General features: G+C 42.6%; 1 protein-coding gene across 7 annotated transcripts in view; it reads right to left on the bottom strand.

Annotated features, from left to right (window-relative positions):
* Nucleotides 1–248: 248 nt before the first annotated feature.
* Nucleotides 249–21,442, bottom strand: part of NCAM1 (neural cell adhesion molecule 1) — a 145,175-nt gene continuing 123,981 nt past the window's right edge. For 2 of the 7 annotated variants that reach the window (XM_054802821.1, XM_054802820.1), the window contains 4 exons: nucleotides 9,175–9,382; nucleotides 8,641–8,757; nucleotides 6,025–6,807; nucleotides 249–3,245 (listed from right to left, as the gene is read on the bottom strand). In XM_054802821.1, coding sequence (XP_054658796.1) covers nucleotides 3,125–3,245; nucleotides 6,025–6,807; nucleotides 8,641–8,757; nucleotides 9,175–9,382 — 1,229 coding nt within the window. In that variant the 3' untranslated portion in view covers nucleotides 249–3,124. Of the gene's footprint in view, nucleotides 3,246–6,024; nucleotides 6,808–8,640; nucleotides 8,758–9,174; nucleotides 9,383–14,334; nucleotides 18,388–21,442 lie in introns of those variants that run through there. The other 5 variants (XM_054802822.1, XM_054802824.1, XM_054802825.1 and 2 more) reach the window with 3 other exon arrangements.

Genomic DNA, 21,442 nt, shown 5'->3' with positions numbered 1-21,442 from the left:
TATTCTCCATGGAGGACGAGTATAAAACCTCTCTCCAGAATTAATCTACAGGTATTGGGAGGTGTCATGAGGGCATTAAAAAGGAGTTGGATGGACACTCCCAGTGTTCAGGCAATCACAGGGTTCACTTCTGCCTTGGAATGGTGCTCACTCCATTGATCTTGACACAAACCCACTGCAGTCAGCAGGGTACTTCCTAATGATGCAACTGGGTGTTCAACTGGTCTTTAAGCTGGTTACCTTTTATCACAGAAATGCCACTCCAGGTGATAGTTACCACCATGTTCACCCAAGTATTGGGTGACATGTGTCACTGGACATGTTTCTGGTCATTAGCATTGTACAGCATTGATTACTTATCAGCTGCTCAACTCTCAGCAGGTTATAACTTTGGAAGTATAACAGAGAAAAGCAGTTAAAAACTTTACAGAAATTGTTGTGGTCATCCACAGAATGGAGGTACACACTGCCTGCCCACTATTCCTCTGCCGCCCCAAGGACTCTCCCCAACCATAGACAGACCATGGTATCTTTTTGTTCTGCATTTTATAGATTGATTCCTGTCATGGTTTAGCCCCAGCTGGCAAAATTAACTCTATCCTTGCCAAAACCAGGACAGTTCCTTAGAAAAAAAAATCCTAGGGACCGTGGGCCAAACTTCCCTGTAGTTATAACCGATACTGCTGTGATGGCTCATGCAAGGGCCAAATTTGACACAAGGCTTTGATGTGAGGACCCGTCCTGCCCCGATATCCTGCTCTGGATGGGTATTGCATGAGTGTCTATGCCTGCATATCCAGTCATCCTCCATTTGCATCCCAGGAGCTAAGGAAAAAATGCAAACCCCCCCCACACTTAGCAAATGACAAGACCATTATTTTTCACAGTTTGAAATTATGTGATGCCACCATAGAAGACTGCATACTTAGAAGAACACACTAATAAAAGTGGCTCAATTTACCTGAGCCAAACTGCAGTCTACCCACCCCCCCACCATCCTTCTGTTCATCACCTTAGCGCAACGGAATGGATGCCATAATCAGCTCGGTCTGACTTTTTATTTAAAGGCTTCTGTTCCTTGTAAGAGTTGTTCTCTTTTTTTTCCTGAATATTTTTTTGTCAAATCTGAACTATCGCTACACCTTCCACATCCAAACTATGTTGAAGCTTTTATTATTTCAATACTATGACAAAAAACACGTTTCACACTAAAATAGTCACGCACCCACAGTGCACAAGCTGGCAGATCTAAAGTAGAATAAAAAAAGAAAATAAACCAAAACAAAACAAAGAGAAAAAAACCAAAACCCCAACAGAAGGAACATCTCTATACAACAGGCTGGTCTTCCTCTATATACCTCTGCCTTCCTTCTGCTCAAGCCTCCTTTCTTTTCACCCCAAAATTTCAGTGTTACTCCATGACTCCCAATAATAACCTCCTCTCCATAACAATAAATGTATTGTATGAGCCCCCTTTTCCAATTGTTAAACACATGATGCCAAGACAAGTGAAAACAATGGGAGTCTTGGCAGCGATTTCCAAGCATCTGCTCTTGATTTTGTGGTTTTGATTCTGCAGAGCATATATGGATGACTCAATACACATGATGTGATAGAATAGTTCAGTTGAAAGGGACCTACAACAATCATCTAGGCCAACTGCTGATAGAGCCAGCTTTGCAGGAGAGGTCTTGCATGCTGCCGAGCACCCTTGTGCAAAAAGTCTTTGCTTTTAAATCAGATTTCTAGGGTCAAAGGAAACAGTATTTACTGACATACTTAGGAGGAATTGATACAGTCAAATATCAGAGATGAGACCAGACCAGCCCTAACTGTACAATCTCCCTTCTGCTTCTCAAAGCTCCGGGAGGGTTCCATGAAGGAAAGGGGAGAATGTCCTAAAACAGCAGAGATTATATTTCTCTTATGCAGTCAGGCCCAGGTCCAGCAAGGGACTTAAATGCTTACTAAATTTAAGTATAGAAGGACTCTCACCAGCACCTCTCTCATTCCAAGTTAAGCGTGTGTTTATGTGGATTGCTGGATAAAGACCTCGATTGGTGACAAGTGGTTTGAATACCCCCCCCACCCAAAAAACCCCAACCCAAAACCCAGCATTACTTTTCTTCTTACTCCAGTAAGAAATAATAATAATAATAATAACAACAATAATTAAGAAAAATAAAGGGGAAACAACTACTGTAAACATCCATGTTTTAAAATGTCTCCCTTTGCAAAGCAAGCATGCTGCTAACCTAGTATCTATAGACTGCATTTACTTAAAAAAAAAAAAAGGCAGCTATTTTACACATACATTTAAACACAACAAAAGTTAAAAAAATTGTCAATTGTAAACACTGGAAAGAACAAAAGTTGGCAAAAATTAACATAAAATTTAAAGAAATGTAGAGTCTGAATACTGCAAATCGAAATATATCCCCGAAGCTGCAATTTTGGCATTCTTCCTAAAAAAAGATAATAATAAAACCCAAATAAATGTCTAACGTGGAGAACAGAATTCAGTCACAAATTGCTCAAGACACTTTGCATACTGAACAAATACAAGGTGAACAGAAATTATAACTTATTTATGAGGCTTTACATATTTCAAACTCGACTGAAAAGTATAAAAATAAATTGTGGACTTTGTTCTTTAAGTACCAGCTGTACCAAGTAGTACAGTGGTTATATCTGCTATCCTAACAAAGGAAAGAACAGGGTCTTTTTTTTTTTTTTTTTTTTTTTTTTTTTTTGTCTAGGACTAGTTGATTTTGACCTTCCCAACCATGTTGCAAATGGCATTTGCAATTTTGCTTATTTGAATATACACAGGGTCAGCTAAGCCCTGATTTGGTTATGGGTTTAACCCTGTTTTTAAAATGTATTACTTTTTAAAAGCAAGTGCACAACAAGTAGGACCTTTCTAGAAATCTTAAAAAAAAAAAAAGATAAGAGAAGTAAAGAAAAGAAAAAGAGAGATTCCCTCCCCCTCCCCCCCATTTATGCATTTTCTGCTTGGTTTGTTTTTTAAAAAAAGGCAACAGACACTAGAGGAATGAGATGTGTGTTGTGTTTTAAATGCTTGGGTGAAGTTGTTCTGTCATTTGTTTTCATCTGTTGCTGATCATGCTTTGCTCTCATTTTCATTTGTTTGTGTGGCTTCACTGGGGACCGTCTTGACTTCTGCTGGAGGTGTCTTAGTTTCCGTTGCTTGCACTTCAGATTTGTCTTCTACTGGGGTTTTCCTGAAGAAGAATCACCAAAATGGCACAGTTTAGAGACAGAGAAATATAGACTATTGCTGAATTAGCCATAAGAATATGTTTCTGGAAACAGGCAAATACATTGCCTCACTAGAGCAAAATGAGCATTTCCAGATGCAGAAATAAGTAAAACCAAACTCACCCCCCACCCCAGCTTCAGTGAAATCTTTTTTTGATTTTCCTCCTGCCCTGAGTTAACATACTAGTAGGATGAAGTCTCAGGCTGCAGCAGAGGTGCAAGGCATGTTGTGGTGTGAAAAAAGGAGCAAAAGGGAAAACCTCACACAGCTGCAAAGGAATTTGATTTTACCATCACTCACTTATGTGTCACCCAAATGCCCTATTAAAATAGATTACCACTTTAGCAGAAAATCTTTTTCCCTACAGGAAGTCAGTCCCAGAATTTCCCAGTGTGTTGCAGGAAGGGCAACACAGAAGTAGGGAATTTTATCAAATACATTTTCACAAGTGGAACAGAGGTCAACATCTTCACAGGCTAAAGCTCAGGTTCATCAGCCTGTCTTTTGGCACTTTACTGAAGGATCAGAGAAGCCTGTTTGTCCAATGCTCTCTTCGTAGTCACGAAAGGTGCCACACAAGGCATATCTGGTGGCCCCCCCGAAGTCCATTAGCCACAAAGGTAGTCTGAGATGACCGCAATCTTAATCCACCCTGATAAGCAGGTGAGATGAATCTAAGCCTATAGTTGCAATACTGATTTGCCCCAAGGGACACAGATGAGCAGCAGAGGTAGGAGAAGGTGGCTGGATTGGCAGAAAGAACACAGCTCTGCATTCCAGCATACCAAGAATTCATTAACATAAAACAGACCAAGTTGCATTAATTCAGTTAAAATGTTTTCTTACTATGGGCAAACCATTTCCCACCTCCTTTCAGTTTGGTACCAGATCACAATTCTCTATTCTGTTTGCCTCTCTGTAGCACCCAGCATGACAGGGCAGTGGCTTTAGGTGCAGTGAACTGAAGCGCATGGTTTTCTCTGCTTCGGAGCAGCTCAGCTGCACCCATCAAGGCTGTCTGGATCCCTGCAGCCCTAGTGCATCTGCTGTGTCACCCAGGCTCTCCAGGAAGGGCCAGATGCTCCATAGCCGTGTGGGGCACAAGGCAGTGCTGTGGAACAGTCACACGGCAGAAGCGTCTCCCGACTTAGGGGAGGACTGGAACACAGCAGGGAGGTAGGGGGACCAGAGCCGTAAGATAAGGCACCTGAAAAATACAGTAAAACAGCATGGGTTTTCACTCAGATCGGCAAAAGTGCCTGGTTCTCGGTTCTAGAGTGTCTGACTGACTGCTCTTCTGTGAGTGCTAATACATGTTGTAATCACAGTGTCAAAGCCAATGATCAGGGCCAATACTTTATTTTGGATTAAATACAAAGGTTCCAGAATGAGGTCATTTTCCTGGAGATGTGAGGATGGAAAAAGTTCTAACCAAAGCTGTGACTTAGCGTATGTCTCCAGCGTGGTTGCTATAGCAAGATTTGTCCGAGTGAACTGTGAACCCAGCTCTAGAATAGCTAGTTAGGTTCTTGGCAGCAATCTAGCTGACAGTGCAGAGCCCAGTGTCCTCAATACACTCCCCTTTGCAAAAGCTAAAGATGCAGTGTGAACTCAGTCTTTTGATTTTGGGAGCTGCTCCCACAACAAATCTGAGCTGCCTTTTCAGGACAGTCTCTCACGATAAAGCACAGACCCTGCTCAGGAAAGGCAAGATACTCCTATTTCATCCTGCCTCTACCAACACATGGTATCCAAATAGGAAGTCAGAAGGAACAGGAACCTTAGGTACTTGTCCCCTCACAGATGCCTTATCCATTTTCAGTCAGCATTTTCCAGGCTTCTGTGCTCAAGGCTCTGTCAGCAACTGCCATCTAAACCGACACAGCAAGAGTGTTCTTGTCCAACATCTGCACAACAGCTGGGGACCCTCCTCCCGGTTACCCAGGTGAGGGACTTCATGCTGTTTTCACTCTCCAGTTACAATGTCTCCTGCCAAACATAAGGTGCAGACTCATCTCAGCTGAGGAACGTGGATCCTATCCAGATGACGTAAGGCTCCAGAGGACCCCTAGGGTTGTCCTGCCCAGGAGCATGCTGATGCTCTCTGAATAAATCAGGTGGGTAAAGAGAAGACCCTGTACAATGGATGGAGACTCATCTCTTGATATACCAGGACAATACACTGTCAAGTTTTCCTGACCCAATGACACTGTGACTGCTCCCCCTCTCTCAGACACAATCACATTGCCTTATCCTTTTGCCAGTTTAGGGACAAATACAGAGGTACCGTGCTTTTACAGTTTCACATGGCTCTAGTTTCTGCCCTGCCTTACACTGAAATAAGTTCTGAAGGGCTCCATTGATCTGTTAGGAAACTGAATTTGGGTAGCTCTGCTCATTGAATTGCAGGAACTCAGCACTTCTGAGGACAGCACTTCTTTTGCTGTTCAAACGGAACAGTTTCTGATCTTTTTCATAAAATAATAACCTACAATAGACAAAGCTGCATAAAGGTCTAAAGAATTCCTGGGTTTGTCTTTTCTCTGCTTCCCTGGCACAGCCTATTCCCACTTTCCTCCTGGACCTTTAAAGCCAAGCCCTGTTTAGTTGGTTCACAGGTGAGTTAGTTTGCTAAGAAAACAATGAGATTAGTTAAGAGAACATCCAACAAGAACACAGTACAAGCACCAGTGCACAAGAGACACAGCACACAACCAACAGAAGATTAAAGGCAGCCATACTCGGTCTTTGCAGGTGCAGCAGGTACAGAGCTGTCTGCAGTGGAAGAAACAAGCTCACGACCTTGCCCACTATTCACACTGGCAGGAGTAGCAGTGCCAAGAGCTGCAAAAACATCCTTTGCAAGGTCAATGTCTGGTGTCTTGAAGGTCCCTTCGTCCATTTTAAAGTCCTCATTCTGGGAGGGGTTTATGGTGCTGCCTGAAGCAGCCTCGCTCTTCAGATTGCTTGGGTTCTTGGTTGTCTCTATTGGGCTCTTCACTGTATTGGGCTGCACAGCTTCTTTTTCAGGGCTCTTGGTGCTTGAGACCTCCTGCTTGGGCTCTGAAGGAGCTGGAGGGCTAGTGAGGTTTGCAGGGCTTGGGGCAGCTGACTTGTTGCTAGCTGCCACTTTGGAGGTCTCAGCCATGTTAGCAACAGCGCTGGGGCTGAGCACTGCACCTTGGTTGGACAGGACACTTGAAGACAAATTATTAGTAGCTGGAGTAGAGCTTGGGGTATCGCTGAGATCAACAAGGGGGGCCACTTTAGGGGTGGAGGAGGGTGGTGGTGAAGAGACTGAGGAGGCTGCCCCTTTGGCTGGAGTGGCCTGGCCAGGCGACATGGAGTTTGAGTCAGGAATGGCCGTGGCTGGCAGGGCAATACTGGAGGTCAGCGTAGTGGTCTCGCTGGTAGGGCTGTTCTGAGCAGTGGCAAAGGTTTCAGTGATAGTATCAGAGTTAGTGGTGCCCGTAGTTACGGAAGGCAGCATGTCCTCAACAGTAGCTGCAGTATCGGCGGGGTGCCTGTGAAGAGGACAGGAGTAGGAGAGAAATAGAGACAATGAAGCCTGTAAATGACAGCAGGGGAAAGGGGAGCAGAACGTAAGAGTGAGACGGCAGGTGAGTGGCACAGAAGCAGTATGGCATGTGATTACAACACACACAGAACACGGAGAGGTACTCAGAGGAGCAGAAACCTTTCAGAGGTCAAATGTCCATTGGGTAGCAAGGGCTGGCTGGGATGACTGAAGAATAGCTAGGAAGAGAAAAAGCAAGGACGACACGTCCTTCAGGAGTGGCTTGCTGACGCAGATTTTTGTTCAAGTCTTAGCCAAATGTAACCCTGTCAACTTGCAGAGACTCTTCTCTTTTAGCCTAACTTTCCCCTCAGCCTCTTCCACCTAACCTCACAAGGAAGCTTTCTAGCAATTCCCTGAGCTTGCAGCCCTGTGCCATCTGTCACGATGCAACAAGGTCCCAGTGTGGGACCCCTGAATCCAGTCCCTCATCTTGGCCCTGTCCTTTTGCCTGCAAGTCTAAGGCCTTCATCAAACCACACAGAATATAATGCTTTTTCTCTCACCTACACATGAAATGCATATATGTACATACACATACATACACGCAGTCTTGAGGTGATCTTTTCTGCTGTTTTGACCAGATTCCAGCCTGTTGTGTTAGCTGGAATAAAGTTTGCTTTAGCACAATGTCTTGATAGTGTAACTATGCTTTAGCAGCCATGATGTAGCACTGGTTGCCTTAACAAGTACACGGATGCAAGGCTGGGAAAACAAATGGTTTACTCCATGAGAAGCCCGTGATCCCGAGAACACCATCTCAGGCTTATTAACAGAGAGAAAACCTTCACAGAGGAGGAGAATTGAGTTAAAACTCTAGTGAGACTAGCCAAGACAATCAGGACAATCTAAGTCTCAGCTATTCCTCAGTGCTGCGTGTCCACACTTCAGTGCTGCTTGCAGACATAGCATCCTTTCTCCTCTCACCTCACAGAGAATTCCAGCAGAACCATTTTACCAGTGGGCCCCACTGCTAACCTAATCAAAGGAGGTGAGCAGTATGAGGGTGGAAGACCCTGACCACTTCACCACTGTGATGACTCTGCTGAAGGAAAGGAACCCAACTTGTATCATCGATCCCAAACGTGACCTAAATATTGACAAACATTTCAGCAGCTTCCTAAAGCAAATGCCTCCCATTACTACTCCAGAAGCTATGGTGAAGTACTCAGAAGACACTGGAACTGCAATGGTTTAGGAAAGAGCTTAATGTAGAAAGTGGGGTATACTTAAACCTTGCCAATCACAGCTAACGTGGATTCACACACTCAGGCCCCAAACAAGTTCTCCAATGTAAACAAAGCTCAGAGGTAGCGCTCAGCCCATTCACAGAATGATCAAACTTGCCATGCCTCCCCCAACATCCAGAGCATAGCTACTCTGCTGCTATCAGTAGAGAGGGTTGCTTTCACCATGGGGGTTCAAGCACTCATCCAGCATGACTAGGGCAGAGCTCAAGAAGGAGCTGGTGCCAGCTAGGAGCTGCTTTTGCTCTGGATCCTTTGCAGTGAACCTGGACAGGTGCCTGATATACACACTGGACAGGACTGGGAGAAACAGGCTTTTCAAAAAACATTGCTTTAATCCCTTCCAGTGCTGGAAATAGGAGTCACTGAATCTTGGGCAAGAGAGCAGGCATTTCCTTGCCGATATGTCACAAATGGAGTGTGGAGATTTTACCTTTCTTCCTGCCCTAAGTCATGGACATGAGAGATCAGGGATTAAGGCAACTGAGGGCAATGTATTAACCCTGTGCTAAGGTTGACTAATGCCAACATACTCTGGCTCCGTCAGCGGGGTGGTCTCATTGGGCTCTGTGTGTTTTCCCCCATCATGGTTGGGTGTCCGCTCCTCTTCAGTCCGCACCTCCACAATAGGCTCCTTGGACTCATCTTTCCTGTAACAAGGGAATGTCATAGAGATTGGTTCCCATTCACACTAGGTAGCCTCCTACAAAGACATCCTGCAAGTGTCGATAGCGAATGACAGAAACAGACTGGCCTAAAAAGCAGATTACTTCTTTTTGTTACTCCCCCTTCCAGTTATTACCTACAGGACAGAAGACCACCGTGATGCCCAGCATTTGAGCCAGCCATTTGATGGCTACCAACAGCAATAGGACAAACCCAGAGACACAGCTGAAGAAACCCTTTCCTGGAAATACAAAGCAGAACCAGCATTGTCCCAGATCTTTTCAGTACCCTCCCATCAGAGATGAGGAACCCAGAACTCCCTAAAACAGTTTATTTTCTGGAGTTGCTGAGGGGACACACTGATCAACAGAAGGAGCAATATAAGTGATGACAGTACTCACGAGAAGGCGGCTTTGCCTTCCTCCATGTCTTTGCCCTTGGCTCCTGGGCCGGATTTGCCACATAAGTTGACAGCAATGCACATCAGCAGGCCACACTTGTTGAGGAAGTAGCAGGTGACATCCACAGCCACCAGGAGCAGCACAAAGATAACAATGAGAATGCCTATGATGGCAGCAGTCCCAAGGCCTGATGTAGGGCTAGTGCTGGCTTTAGAGACCAAAAAGAGAAGAACAGAAGGCATTGTAGTTAAAAGGTGAGCTGGGGCAAGTTATGACTCAAATTTGGCTATGCTTAAGTTGCAAGCATGGGAAACGTACAGCAAGTACACCTTCTCCCAAGCAGTCTTGTGTTATAACCAGTACTTTATCCTAAAGACATGCAGGACAGTCTACCTGAAAAGACAGATTCACTTGGACCTAATAGGGCTTCTCCCATCTCTATTAGGCTAAGGCCTGGAAAGCAGACTACAGAAACCTCTTTACTGTAGCATATACTCAGCTGGTACAGTGAAGGGCTCCTGCTTCCCTCCACCACTTCCTCAAGATGAAGGCTGCGTCTAGGGTCCAGAGTGACTTTTGCGCTGCCAGCCTGACACAAGGACAAGTGTAAATGAAGCCTAGACTCTGTAAGCATGACTTGCCCTGGTGGGACACAGAATACTGGGTGATACCTGTGAGGCCTCAGCATTGATTAGCCCCTTATGTGGTGAAAACGAAAGGAGGATTTAAAACCTTCCTGTTGCTCAGGTAAGACCCAGCTATCCAGAACTGGGAAGTGGTAAGCTTTTCATGTCTTATCCAGAGATAGCTTAGCTCATCGGTGAATGCTCTAGGAGTGTTTTGGCTTAGGTACAGACAATAATCCAAGCAGCCACCTGAGACAGCAGACGGTAAAGATAAGCAGACTGTCACTCTGTTGACATTGTCCTGGTCTCAGCAGCTGCCCGCTCCACCACACCCAATCTCCATCATGTTTCCCCAGCTATAGAATAGAAAAAAAATACCTTGTCTTTTCCAGGAGACAAAAGGACAGCAGGTGAGAGGTGGCGATGGAGGCCTAGAAAATGCATGGGGTTGCCCATACAGTACTAACTTCAGGGGAAGTGCCTTTAACTTTCTACCTGTTGTAAAATGCCGAGTACTTTCTTAGAAACAGGGAGTGGATAAACACATCAGTTAATCCTGTCAAAGCCTTTGATCATCACAAAACCAACAGGCACAGCTTCAATGTTGCCAGCTGCAGCTTCCCAGCTTCTTGCTATCATACCCTAAACACAAACTACTTTTTGTTCCCCTTGTTTTATTCAGAATAATTCTTCCCAAGCTGCTGATCTGCAGGCAGAGCATTTGGCTGTTGAGTTATACAGTTCAGCACCTATTTGGATCTACCAAACTACTCAGAACTAGCTTGCTAGTCTCAAGCGTCACATAACCTGCCTCTCACTATGGGACTGTGCACTCAGCAAAGTCCTGTGCATCTGATAGAGCTGCTTACTGATGTTTACTGAGACAGCTGAACAAGAGCAGCATGTTTGTCATTGTCTGTAGGAGTATTTTGGGTTTTTCCTTTCAATTAAGATGCAATTCTCTTCATTTCTACTGCACTTTTTTTACTGCTGGATGTCACAACTCTGAAACACTTAGAATCTTTTCTTTGCAGAAAAGCCTGGCAAAGCACCTCTTTCCCCTCAGCCTGATCCATGTTGACTTTGACAGGTGGACAGATCATTGCCACAGCTCACAGACAGAGCGCCGTACCCTCTGCCACACATTTTATTACTTAAAACTAGGAGACAGAACATCCTCAGCATGAGGCAGATAAGTGTTGTTTCATTTTGTGACCCTGATACACATTAAGGAATCCAGACTCCAACAGGAAAGTTTCTTTCTGCATTTGAATGTATCTAAAAGTCACGCTGAAGCACCTGACTCTGACACTTACATCACAAGTCCATTAAATGCTCAGCAGAACATTTGTGCCACAGACCAGACCCCTGCCAGCACCTTGCAGCAAGCTGCATAATTAAATGAATTAATCACCCTCCATTGCATCCAGGGAGTGAGGAGGTCATGCATTTTCCCTCTTCTAATGTATTTGGGATTCTTGAGTGGATTATTCAATAATTAACGTGTTCCTGTTTACACCAGCTCCTGGAGAAAAAGCTAAAGATGTGTCAAACTTCTCATCTACATCATCTTTCTGGGAATGAGCTCCTTGGCAGGCTAGTAAAGGTGCACTAAGGAAAGCATCACAGACAGGATTACAGCATACTAGCTCCTTGTTGTGCCTCCAAATATACCTCATCTCAGTCACCAGAGACAAAATATTTCATTGTGGGACAGCTAGAATTTTCCCATGTGCTAGAAGACATCTTCTAGAAAATTCCATTCAAACGAGAGTCCTACTCTTTGCTTCCTCTCCCCACCAGCTTTTATAAGACCTGTCAGTATCAGCTGTAAGCCCCTTAAGGTCAGGAATTATCTGTGGCATAAACCACATCAGTAGTCTTTTATATTGCCCACATCTTGTCTGTGGACCACTGCACATGACCCATGTGAACTGCAAAAGCTGCAAACCCATTAGGACGATCATAGCCTCTGCCTCTGGGGCACAGCTAAAGCTTCTAAGTCCTCAGCAGGCATTGCAGCAGTGGCTGTTTTCAAGCGCCATAGTGTTTACACATGGTATTGGACTTGGGCAAGCTGCTTTACGTGAATAGTAAGGAAGGAACTAATTTCTTCCCTATGCAGGAGTCAGTTCACTGTGCCATTGGAGATCAAAAGGTTCAGGCATTCCCATGGGATCCTGGGCCAGCCTGTTACCATTTCACTTCTGGCAATACCAAGGCACATGTTTAAACAGGGATGTAAGTGTAATTCCAGTGTAAGCTGGAAATGAAAGAATACCTCAGTCTTTGGCATCAGCATGACTAATGTGGAAAAGCTATTCAGAAAAGATGCTGAGAAAGACAACAATTCAGGGAAATATCACAATTGTGGTTGAAGAATTAAACAGAAATTACTTGGGAAATTCAGTCAATATAACTTCAAGAAAGAAATGTGCAGGGATCAATTAGGTCAATGTAGCCCTATATGCAGCAGAATAGCACATACAATAAAGGAACTTTATCTGAGCAAAGATACAGCAAGATTGAAAAGCTGAAAACAGAACGTGGATGAGCTTTGGGCAAACAGAAGGTGGATGAGCTCTGGCTAGGAAAAACGTATGAAATTTTAGCAGAAATCCCCAAATGAGAGCAGAATGTCGTATTTTTCTCCACCAAATTTGGCTGAATAGAAATCTGCTTTACTTTCTAAACAGGGATTTTATGCAGATTCTTTAGCACTCCTGCAGAAAAGCCTGTCTGAATACTCACATCCTTCTATTTTGGATTAGTAACAGAAAGCAAAAATGGAAGAAAAATATGGTTCCTGTTCCAAGCCACATTTGCCATTCCACTTAAAATGACAATGGCAGGTTCTCATATGTTTGTGTGTGCATGTCCATGCATTTCTGCAACTAGTGCTTGGGAAGCAAAGTGTTAGTTCTCTGATAGCCCTTGGCAAGCACTAGGATCCACTGGGCCAGCAGACACTCTGCTCTACAAAAGCAGCCCTCAGCAAGTACCAGGCCCCACGAAATGACTGATCTTGCTAATTGCAATGTGTATGATGAACAAAGTGCTAGACTTCTACTCAAAGGCCCAGTGATGGCTCCCTGACTTGATCTACAGTCTGTCTAAATTTTGTTTTCATGTAGCTTCCATCAGCTTCTTGTGAGGCACTGAAAACACAAACGTAACATGAACAAAAATCTAAACGTTCACAGACACAAAGTCTGAAAATTGTTACAGGTATCCCAGATTTTATGAAACTTGCCCAAACCACAGGCACATTATCAGATAACCTGCAAGGCTTTTCTCACATGAAAGGTTATAAAAGATCAGATGTAACAGAGAAGAGATGGTTTTATGACTAAGACAACAGACAAAGATGTTCAAACCTAACTTTCTCTGTTCTGCCACTGATTTTCTCTGTGACCCCAAGCATCCCTGAAACAGTAAAGCTTCAGCCACTACAACTGCCAGAGATTTGCTGAAATCAATATAATCAACAATTTGTAGCGAAGATGTGCCCCGCTATCCTTCCACTCTGTCTCAGGGTCCTATCTTCTATGTTTAGGAAGCATTGGCATAAACTATTTATAATGCTACACTAGGAGAGCTCCTATATAACTACAAAATAATTCTGAGTTTCCTCAGAAGTCCATTTGGTTTAATTAACATGAAGATACAATTCTAACCGAGACTGCTGTGGTCTTGCAGCCACAGAAAATGATCTGCACCATATCCACCAAATCGCAAAGAGCACCCAAGTTACATTGAGTGACTGTCCTGTCAATGAAACTTCAACAGCCCCCAAGAACTGCTGCATCCTGGTAGTAGACTGACTGGCCCTGAAATTTTGGAACCCACTGCACAAGGTTATAAAAACCAAGCACTACTGTTCCCAAAGGTCCAATTTCTGCTATGATAGCTACAAAATAACTCTTTTCTGTCTAAACACCCAAAGGAGAGCTACTGAATAGGTACGAGTCTCACCTCCTTGTTTCTCCCTCTCTTCCAAATTGTTACCTTTTCTGCTCTGCCCCTCTGCCCCAGGGAGCACGAGCAGCTATGATAGCAAAGGCTGACAGGAAGAAGAGCACGGCGATGGGGAGGTTACGGGCAAATCTGCAGAGGAATGCCCTTGGGTTTGTGCTATTCTCAGATTTTAACTTTCAGAAAATGAAACTGGGCCAAGGTAATTGCCTGCAATATTTTTTTTTCCTAGGCTAGTAAGAAAGCCCTGCAATTTTCAGTAATTTTCAGATCTCTTCCGCTAGTTCTGGTTTTATAAATTCTAATTCATGACATGAATTGATATTACAAAGTCTTTCAGAGATTAGCAATAGGGAAGAATGATATAAGAATCCTTAAAGACCCCATGAACTTGGAGGCTGTTGGAGCTGCATTTCTTTTTTCTGTATATATCTTGTAAAGGAATTTTGCTGTTGCTGTAAAATGCAGGAAGCACATAGTATATTACTCAGTTTCACAGACTGGCACATTTGATTAAACTGATCTACAAATACTTTAAGAACTATTCACTCCATCCTATAGCTACATTTATGTTGTATTTAATCAAACTAACATTTAGACACTTTATTTCCCTAACAAGTTTTCTGGGGCCTAGAACAATTCAGTGTACAAAAGAAGCGTATAAACAAACAGTTAAGTTGTTAAGCATCAGCTGCTAACACTGTGTATACGAGAGTACATGTGTATCACCAGTGAGTACTACCGTGTAAATAGATGGTGGACATTTATGACCTGATCCAGAGCACATTCAATCTGATGAGAAGCTTTCTATTGACCCCTTTTGCTATTTTCAGGACTAAGACAAATAATACTTCCACAGGTTAAATAAGGAAACACAAAATGTTAAAAAATTTCTTTAGTCCTGAATTCTAAAGAAGTGAAGAATTTGTCAATTACAAATTATTTTTTCCAATGGAAAATGAGCTTCCTGCAAGACGGACCTTTCTAATCACCCTTATTTTACAGTGCACAATAAAACAACCCATCAATTTTACTTCCTGCGACTCTGTACAGACATCTGCCCTGTCAGAGAGAGCAGAACCACTGAGATGTGTCTTCCTAGTGGGGGTCTCAGAGCATGCAGTGAATGTTCAGGCACAGGCAGACAAAGAGACAAAAAAGGGATGGAGAGAAGCAGATGAGATTCCAGGCATTTCAATGATCCTACAATATTTGGCAGAAGAGAGAACAAACAAAACAAAATTTCATGCATCAGAAGAAAAAAAACCCAAAACCAAAAAAACACTACCCAGGAGAGAAAAGCCATTTGTTCTCAGTGGATGCTAACAGTTTTAATTTGCAAACACTTAAAAGTATCCTCCAAAGAAGGGGTGCCACATTTTACAGACCTCATTCTCTCGGACTCTCTGCACAATTTATAGTGGAGAAAAGCAACATGCAAGCAACCTTCTACTCCAAGTGACAACAGTTTCTGTTTCCACACAGATTGAGGCTTGACAACTTATGCTTGCCTTCAACTTAGCTACTAGGCAGAAGAAATATGCTGCAGTCTGTGGAGCATTCCTTCCAAGACAGAGAGGGCAATGGGTATTTCCCAAAACTAGTACTGAACTCCTTTTAGATTGTCACCAACACTGTGTGGCTTCAGGGGTCTGCTCCTGGCTTCGAGCTCTGTTATATTCCTATGACTGACTCCCTTCCCAAAGATGAAAAGGGGAATAGGAGCATATAAAGAGGAAAAACTGTAACCAAAGAATTAGTCACACAAAGATCCTCTTTCAGGAGTAAACCTAACTGTAAACCTGAACAGTTGATCTGCAGTCTGACCTCTGCCACAGCTGCCCTTCTACGTTACTACAATGCACACACCTCAGTGCCACTGGCTGCTCCTTCCACTCCACCAGCTTCAAGAGTCGGGAGAGCTTCAAAAATTTCTTTTTATCTAGTAGAAACCAGGAGGTGTGAACAATTGCAACTGATCCTGGTGGAGCAGAACATTATCAAACAAGGCCTTCCTGTAAAGTGAAGGCAGCCAAAGTAATGCTTTGACAAACATCTTTGAAAATATGTAGAGACTTAACAACAAACTGGGGGTACAGCTACTGGAATCCCATGGGCCATGTGAGATCCTACAAGGCTCTGCAGTTCGTCACACACACATGGAAACATCTTTTCTAAGGTCTGAGGTTGCAGTCTTTCTGTAGGTATGACTTGTTCCCATAGAACATGGGCTTGCAAAGAACGTGCGTGTGTGTGTGTGGAAAATCTGAGTGCTTGAACTACTTCTGGTTCCAGATCTGAATCTATGTCTCATCTCTGAGCACAGGCAAGAGAGTTGGCTTTTCTGCAAACTTTTTTACAATTTTATTTACATCAAGAACAAGGCCTGGCACCTTGTACAGCATTGACTGTCCGACCTCAAGGGTCCGACGTATATCTAGTTCCTGATGTTACAAATCTGCATAAACTGGTGGTAAAAATATTGGTTATGTTCCTTATTTTTACAAACACAGGGACAGAAGCTCTTTCTGTATATATTCCACGTTGACTGGATTCCTGTTTGCCATTGAGTATGGGATTCATTTCAAGTAACTTCAGCCATGTAAATGAACTCATCTACTTGTCTGGGCTTTGCCTAGTCACCACAGAGAGGAGGCCCCTCAGAGCATAATGCATCTCCATTGCCTTAAGGCATCTCTCCTTGAATAGGAAGAATGGCCTCCAGAGGTGCTGTTCTCTCTCTATGCAACATTATGAAAAGTTATAGTTTAGGCAAAATAATTTTAATAACCTATGAGTTAGGTGAGATATACCTCAACCTCAGCTAGTAACCTCCGTCTGTGGATAAGGGCAAACCCACAATACAAGCTGATATCAGATCTACAGATGAACTTAACAAGTTCAGCTATAGGGCAATGTCACACAATTTTTTAGTATCATCATTACTCTTGCTGTACTTCAAGAACACTAAAGTGTAAACTCAAAAGATCTAACAAATTTTCTGTACTCTAAAACACTGGAGGTGAGGGGTTTTTTTTAAAGAAATCCACATGCTTTTGTGTGCAACACCTGCACAAAGTTTTCATTTATAATTTAGATTGAAAAGCAGTTCACAAATCATAATGAACAAAGTCTGAATAAACACAGCAGAGCATAAAACGCGTAGTTAGACAAGACTGATGGCAGGGGTGGTTTTGTCCCTATTAGAATTTTGTTAGAAAGATTACTCCCTTTCCAGACAACTGATAGTATTTGAGACATTCTGTACAGACAGTTCAATAACTATGTCAACAATTTCATCCTTGGCAACCTCAGGTCCCCTCACAGAAAAAGAGACCTGGAGGGAAAGAGACACTCATTTTTAGAAGAGCATCAGAGCCAAATGGATTTCCCATCACAAAGACAATTAATAAGGGTCACAGGGGTTTTTTATTGTTGTTGGGTTGATTTTGGGCACTGGTGGTTTTTGGGGGCTTGGGTTTGTTTTTTTTGGTTTGTTTTTTTTTTTTTTTTTTTTTTTTTAGAATAAGAACAAGAGAAAAGAGAAAAGTCAACTGAAATTTGTTCAATGAAATGCAATACACAGAATTTGGTAACAAAGATGCGTTATATTGCACCAATTTACACCATGGATTAATCCTGCCTGGTAGTGTCACATGCACAGTTAACCATGAACTTTATTAAGGATCAGTAATAATAATAATAATTTAGCTGGTCAGGTAACTTGATCCAAGCTAATCTTTTCTGTTAAAATGGGAAGAAAAGGGATCTCTCTACAAAGTTGATAATACAGTAGTGGAAAACCAGAAAATATTAGACAAGCATCCGTTGAAAATTTGTATGCTTATGGGCTGTATTATACCCCAGATCCACTATGCATCAGGACATACTGGACTGCACACAAGGGGCCAATTAAGTCACAAAGATTCAACCACAGTAAGAAGGAAAGAAAGAAACCTCTTCAGTGTAATTCCCACAAGGTGCTTATATTCAGACCACTACATTAGGAAAACCTTCTAATGGCCATAAATTTGCATCTGCATGCAAAAGCCCACAGAGACATTTGGGCAACCAGTAGGATTATCTCTGACAAATCTTCTTTCTCTTTTTATAGCCTGTGGGTTTAGATTTGTGGATGGGGCTTTAGAAACCTTTTGCACAATACAGTGGTGATCAGCACCAGATGTGCAGAGAAATCAGCAAAAAGCAGTATCTTAAAAGGCTTTCAATATTGTACCTTCCTTTGATGAAAAACAGCAAGCAAACAATAATGAAAATCTTTCTTTACATCCATTAAAAAGGGCAAATTCATTACAAGTAACAAAAAAAGTTAAAGACAAAAAACTTGGCTTAAACCTTTTTTCCTTGTTACAAAATACAGACTCTTTCAAATTAAACATTTTTTTAAAATGTTCTCTGTTGTTTTTTTTTTCTGAACTGACATGATCCTCTGAAGCAAAGTTATCTGCTTTCATGCCTTGGTGGGACCCAGGCCTTTTCAAGCAAATATTGCTTTATTTCATTTTAAGTTTCTAACAGAGCAAAAGCAGAGTCACTGCAGAAAGAAGCAATGAAACAAAGGAGGACGACGTTGATGGACTTCCCAAGGTCGCTGCAGGTGCCAGACAATGGTTCCCAGGAGGGGAAAATATGGTTGTTTAAAAACAAATTTGGTGCATGTGGCAAGCGTGGATGTTCCCCCGTGAGATCCAAGGTGACATGTATGACGACAGACACAGGAGAGGAGTAAGGGGAAGAAGGGAGAGGGGAGGGAAGAAAGGACAAGGAAGAAAAAGAAAGAAAGAGAGAGAGAAAGAGAGAAAAAATAGATAAAAAAAATTAGGTCATAAATATAGAAAACATAAGAATCAAAGGTTTATTTAATTTCATAAATTAAAATGGCTAAAGGTTAAAGAAGAGCATTAGCACATTCACACCAACAAAGGGGCCAGTTCAGAAGCTCAGCAATGCCCAAAGCCGCAGAGCTGGGTCCAAGTCAGGGTATATGGGGTTTGCAAGCAAATGAGATTAAAAACGATGGAACGAAGGCTCAGCGAGAAACACAAGAAAATGATTATCTGGTATGTGAAAGGACAACACTACCTTTTACATATCAAAAAAGAAAAAAAAAAGCAAAGCTTTTGTGTAGCAGACAATTCACCTGCCTGTCCAAGTTCTTCTCCCAAAGCCTACTGTACCAAGGACCTGGATAATAGGATCCAGGTGACTAAAACCCTGGTGAAGCAAAGAAGGTCTCAAGAATACAAGACTGACTTTTCCAATTAGCCTTCCAGCTGCTTGTAAACTACTCTAATGCAGTTATTATTATTACTGAAAATAATACCCTTATCCTTCCAATCACTTTAAGGACACTGTACAGATGATGGTAACAAAGGACTCTACATAATAAATAACCATTTTGTCTGCAGGAAATTCGTAGCTATTACTGTCAAGCAGAACAATGCTATGTTAGAGGCACTGGCTCTGACTTCTCCTATGTAGCTCATTTTGAAATCAAAATCTAAAAGCTGAACACCATGAAAATAGCAAGAGATGCTAAAGGAAAGCAATACACAGAGCCTCTTTCCTACCACAATTTGGCATACTTGCCTTCACTTCAATAGAGGCCTGTGGACTGCATGTCAGAAAAATCTAGCCTGCCCTCTGGAAATATTTTCCCCAACATTATTACTTTGGGGATCAGCTTAGGGAATCAAAGGGTCTGGAAACACCTTGGAAGACGTAATAGAAAACAGTCCTCTCTATATAAAATGAAGAAAAAAAAAAAAAAAAAAAGGAAACAGTCACAAATTCAGTATAGCCAGCAGTAATCATTTCACTGCACAGTGCTCTACTTGCCCCTGAACCAGAGCACATTCCTTCTGAGAACCAACTGCATCCATTTGTTGGGTCAATCCTGCAGCAAATTTGCACTCCGAAATGATGCTTATCAGAGCGCTTCCAGTATTTCCAAGTGCAACATTTGACTGGCAGCCTCAGATCCTGATTCCTCCTAAGCAAGGAATAATTTCAGAGAGGCCAAGGAAGTCACACCTGCGATAACAAACTGGGCTTCCCCCCACCCCATTTTTTTAGACAGTCCCTGCCCATGTTACTGTTGGATTTAAAGGGCTCAGTCACATCTGGGCTCATTGCTCCTCCCATTGCCATGGAATACAGTATGAACGCTGTGTACTCCAAAGGCACTAGCATTCTCAAAATTTGCTAATACACCTGTGCAAGACATCCCAGCTGTCCCAGGTAGCTTTGTTGTCCCATTGGGCATGTAGAAAGGCTAAGAGACTATCAGAACAGGAAGGCAACAATGGTTGCACACAAAGGAGTGTGGAGGAACAAAAAGACTGATGAGTACTTATAACTTTCCCTGGGGAGATACATCACGGTGCAAAGAAACCACTTTCTGCTGTTTTCAGGCTACCGCATTTGACTGTTCAGCTCTGAACTGACCTTAAGGCACTCTTTGCCAAATTACCCTCACTTTGTCCTGCCACATCAGTCACGGTTGTCCTTCAAATATGTGAGGGTAGTAAGTATTAGAGCTGTTGAAAATGAGAATCAGAGAGTAAGTTGCTTAATGAGTTACTGAGGGTCCTTCCACCCAAAACTACAGTCTTGTTGAAAAACACATCCCGATCTCTCTTTTGCCCCACTTCCCTCCTCCTCCCTATTCTCATCCTCCCTACCATACACATTTTTCAAGCCCCAGCCAACTAGGTCATCCATTTGTATGCTTAATGACAGTATCTGGCTTAATTAAGTGGAGTTTCAGCATGCAAACTGCACAAGGTCTCAGCTGTTTCCTTCACACAGGAAGGGAGTGGGTGCAGTGGGAGCAGACCAAAGGACTGAATTCTCAGTGCAAGGGAAAGACTGAAGAAGGCTCTCTAGTTGTTCTGAAGAAAAACACGAGACTGAGTTAACAAGCTAGAAAGACACAATGAAATCAAATCACTCCCTTCAATATGGACTGTCAGCAGCAATCTCTGGCCGTGCAGTGAGCACTTAGATTGACTGACTCATAAGCTTTAAAGTTCTTCCATCTGCCTTTAACCAATCAGAACTGCAGAACTTTGATTTACAGGTAGTCCAGCAATTTCATCCTTGAGGGTTTTTTTTATTTTTTTAATGTGCACTACCACCACTTGTGTAGAAAAGAAATACTAACTGTTCTTTCAACACCTTCTGGTAAACTCCTCATTCCTAGCATCTCAGCTAACAGGATCTGTTTGTTTTTCATAGTATTTGTGCTGCTTCTTTTTAAGCACCTAATAAGTACAGTCTGTCTGAAACAGGAGTTTCCAGCAGCATTCTAATGCGATTTAGTTACTTTGCCCTAATGCCTTACCCAACATTAAAACAGTGCTGTTTTAAAATTAGTGTAATTTGATCTCCATTTCATTTAATAAAAAATCTTCAGAGAAAGATTTTAACTGCCTCCCTCTCTCCGCTAGCAAACTCCTTATGCCCTTATTTCTCCAAATGCTGAGCTGGATGGACAAACAAGCAGTAAGCAAGCCCAAAGCAGATTTGGAAAGGAAATCTGCATTGTGAAAAGCATCACCCCAGAGATCCAAATAGTCTCTTTTGCTTTAGTTTAAAATGAGAATCTCACTTTCTGGTTTCAGAAAGCATTTTCTATCCACTGC

This window comes from Grus americana, chromosome 24, assembly GCF_028858705.1.
Source record: "Grus americana isolate bGruAme1 chromosome 24, bGruAme1.mat, whole genome shotgun sequence".
In the NCBI taxonomy this organism is placed as follows: Eukaryota; Metazoa; Chordata; class Aves; order Gruiformes; family Gruidae; genus Grus; species Grus americana.
This window is presented reverse-complemented; position numbering and strand designations above follow the sequence as displayed.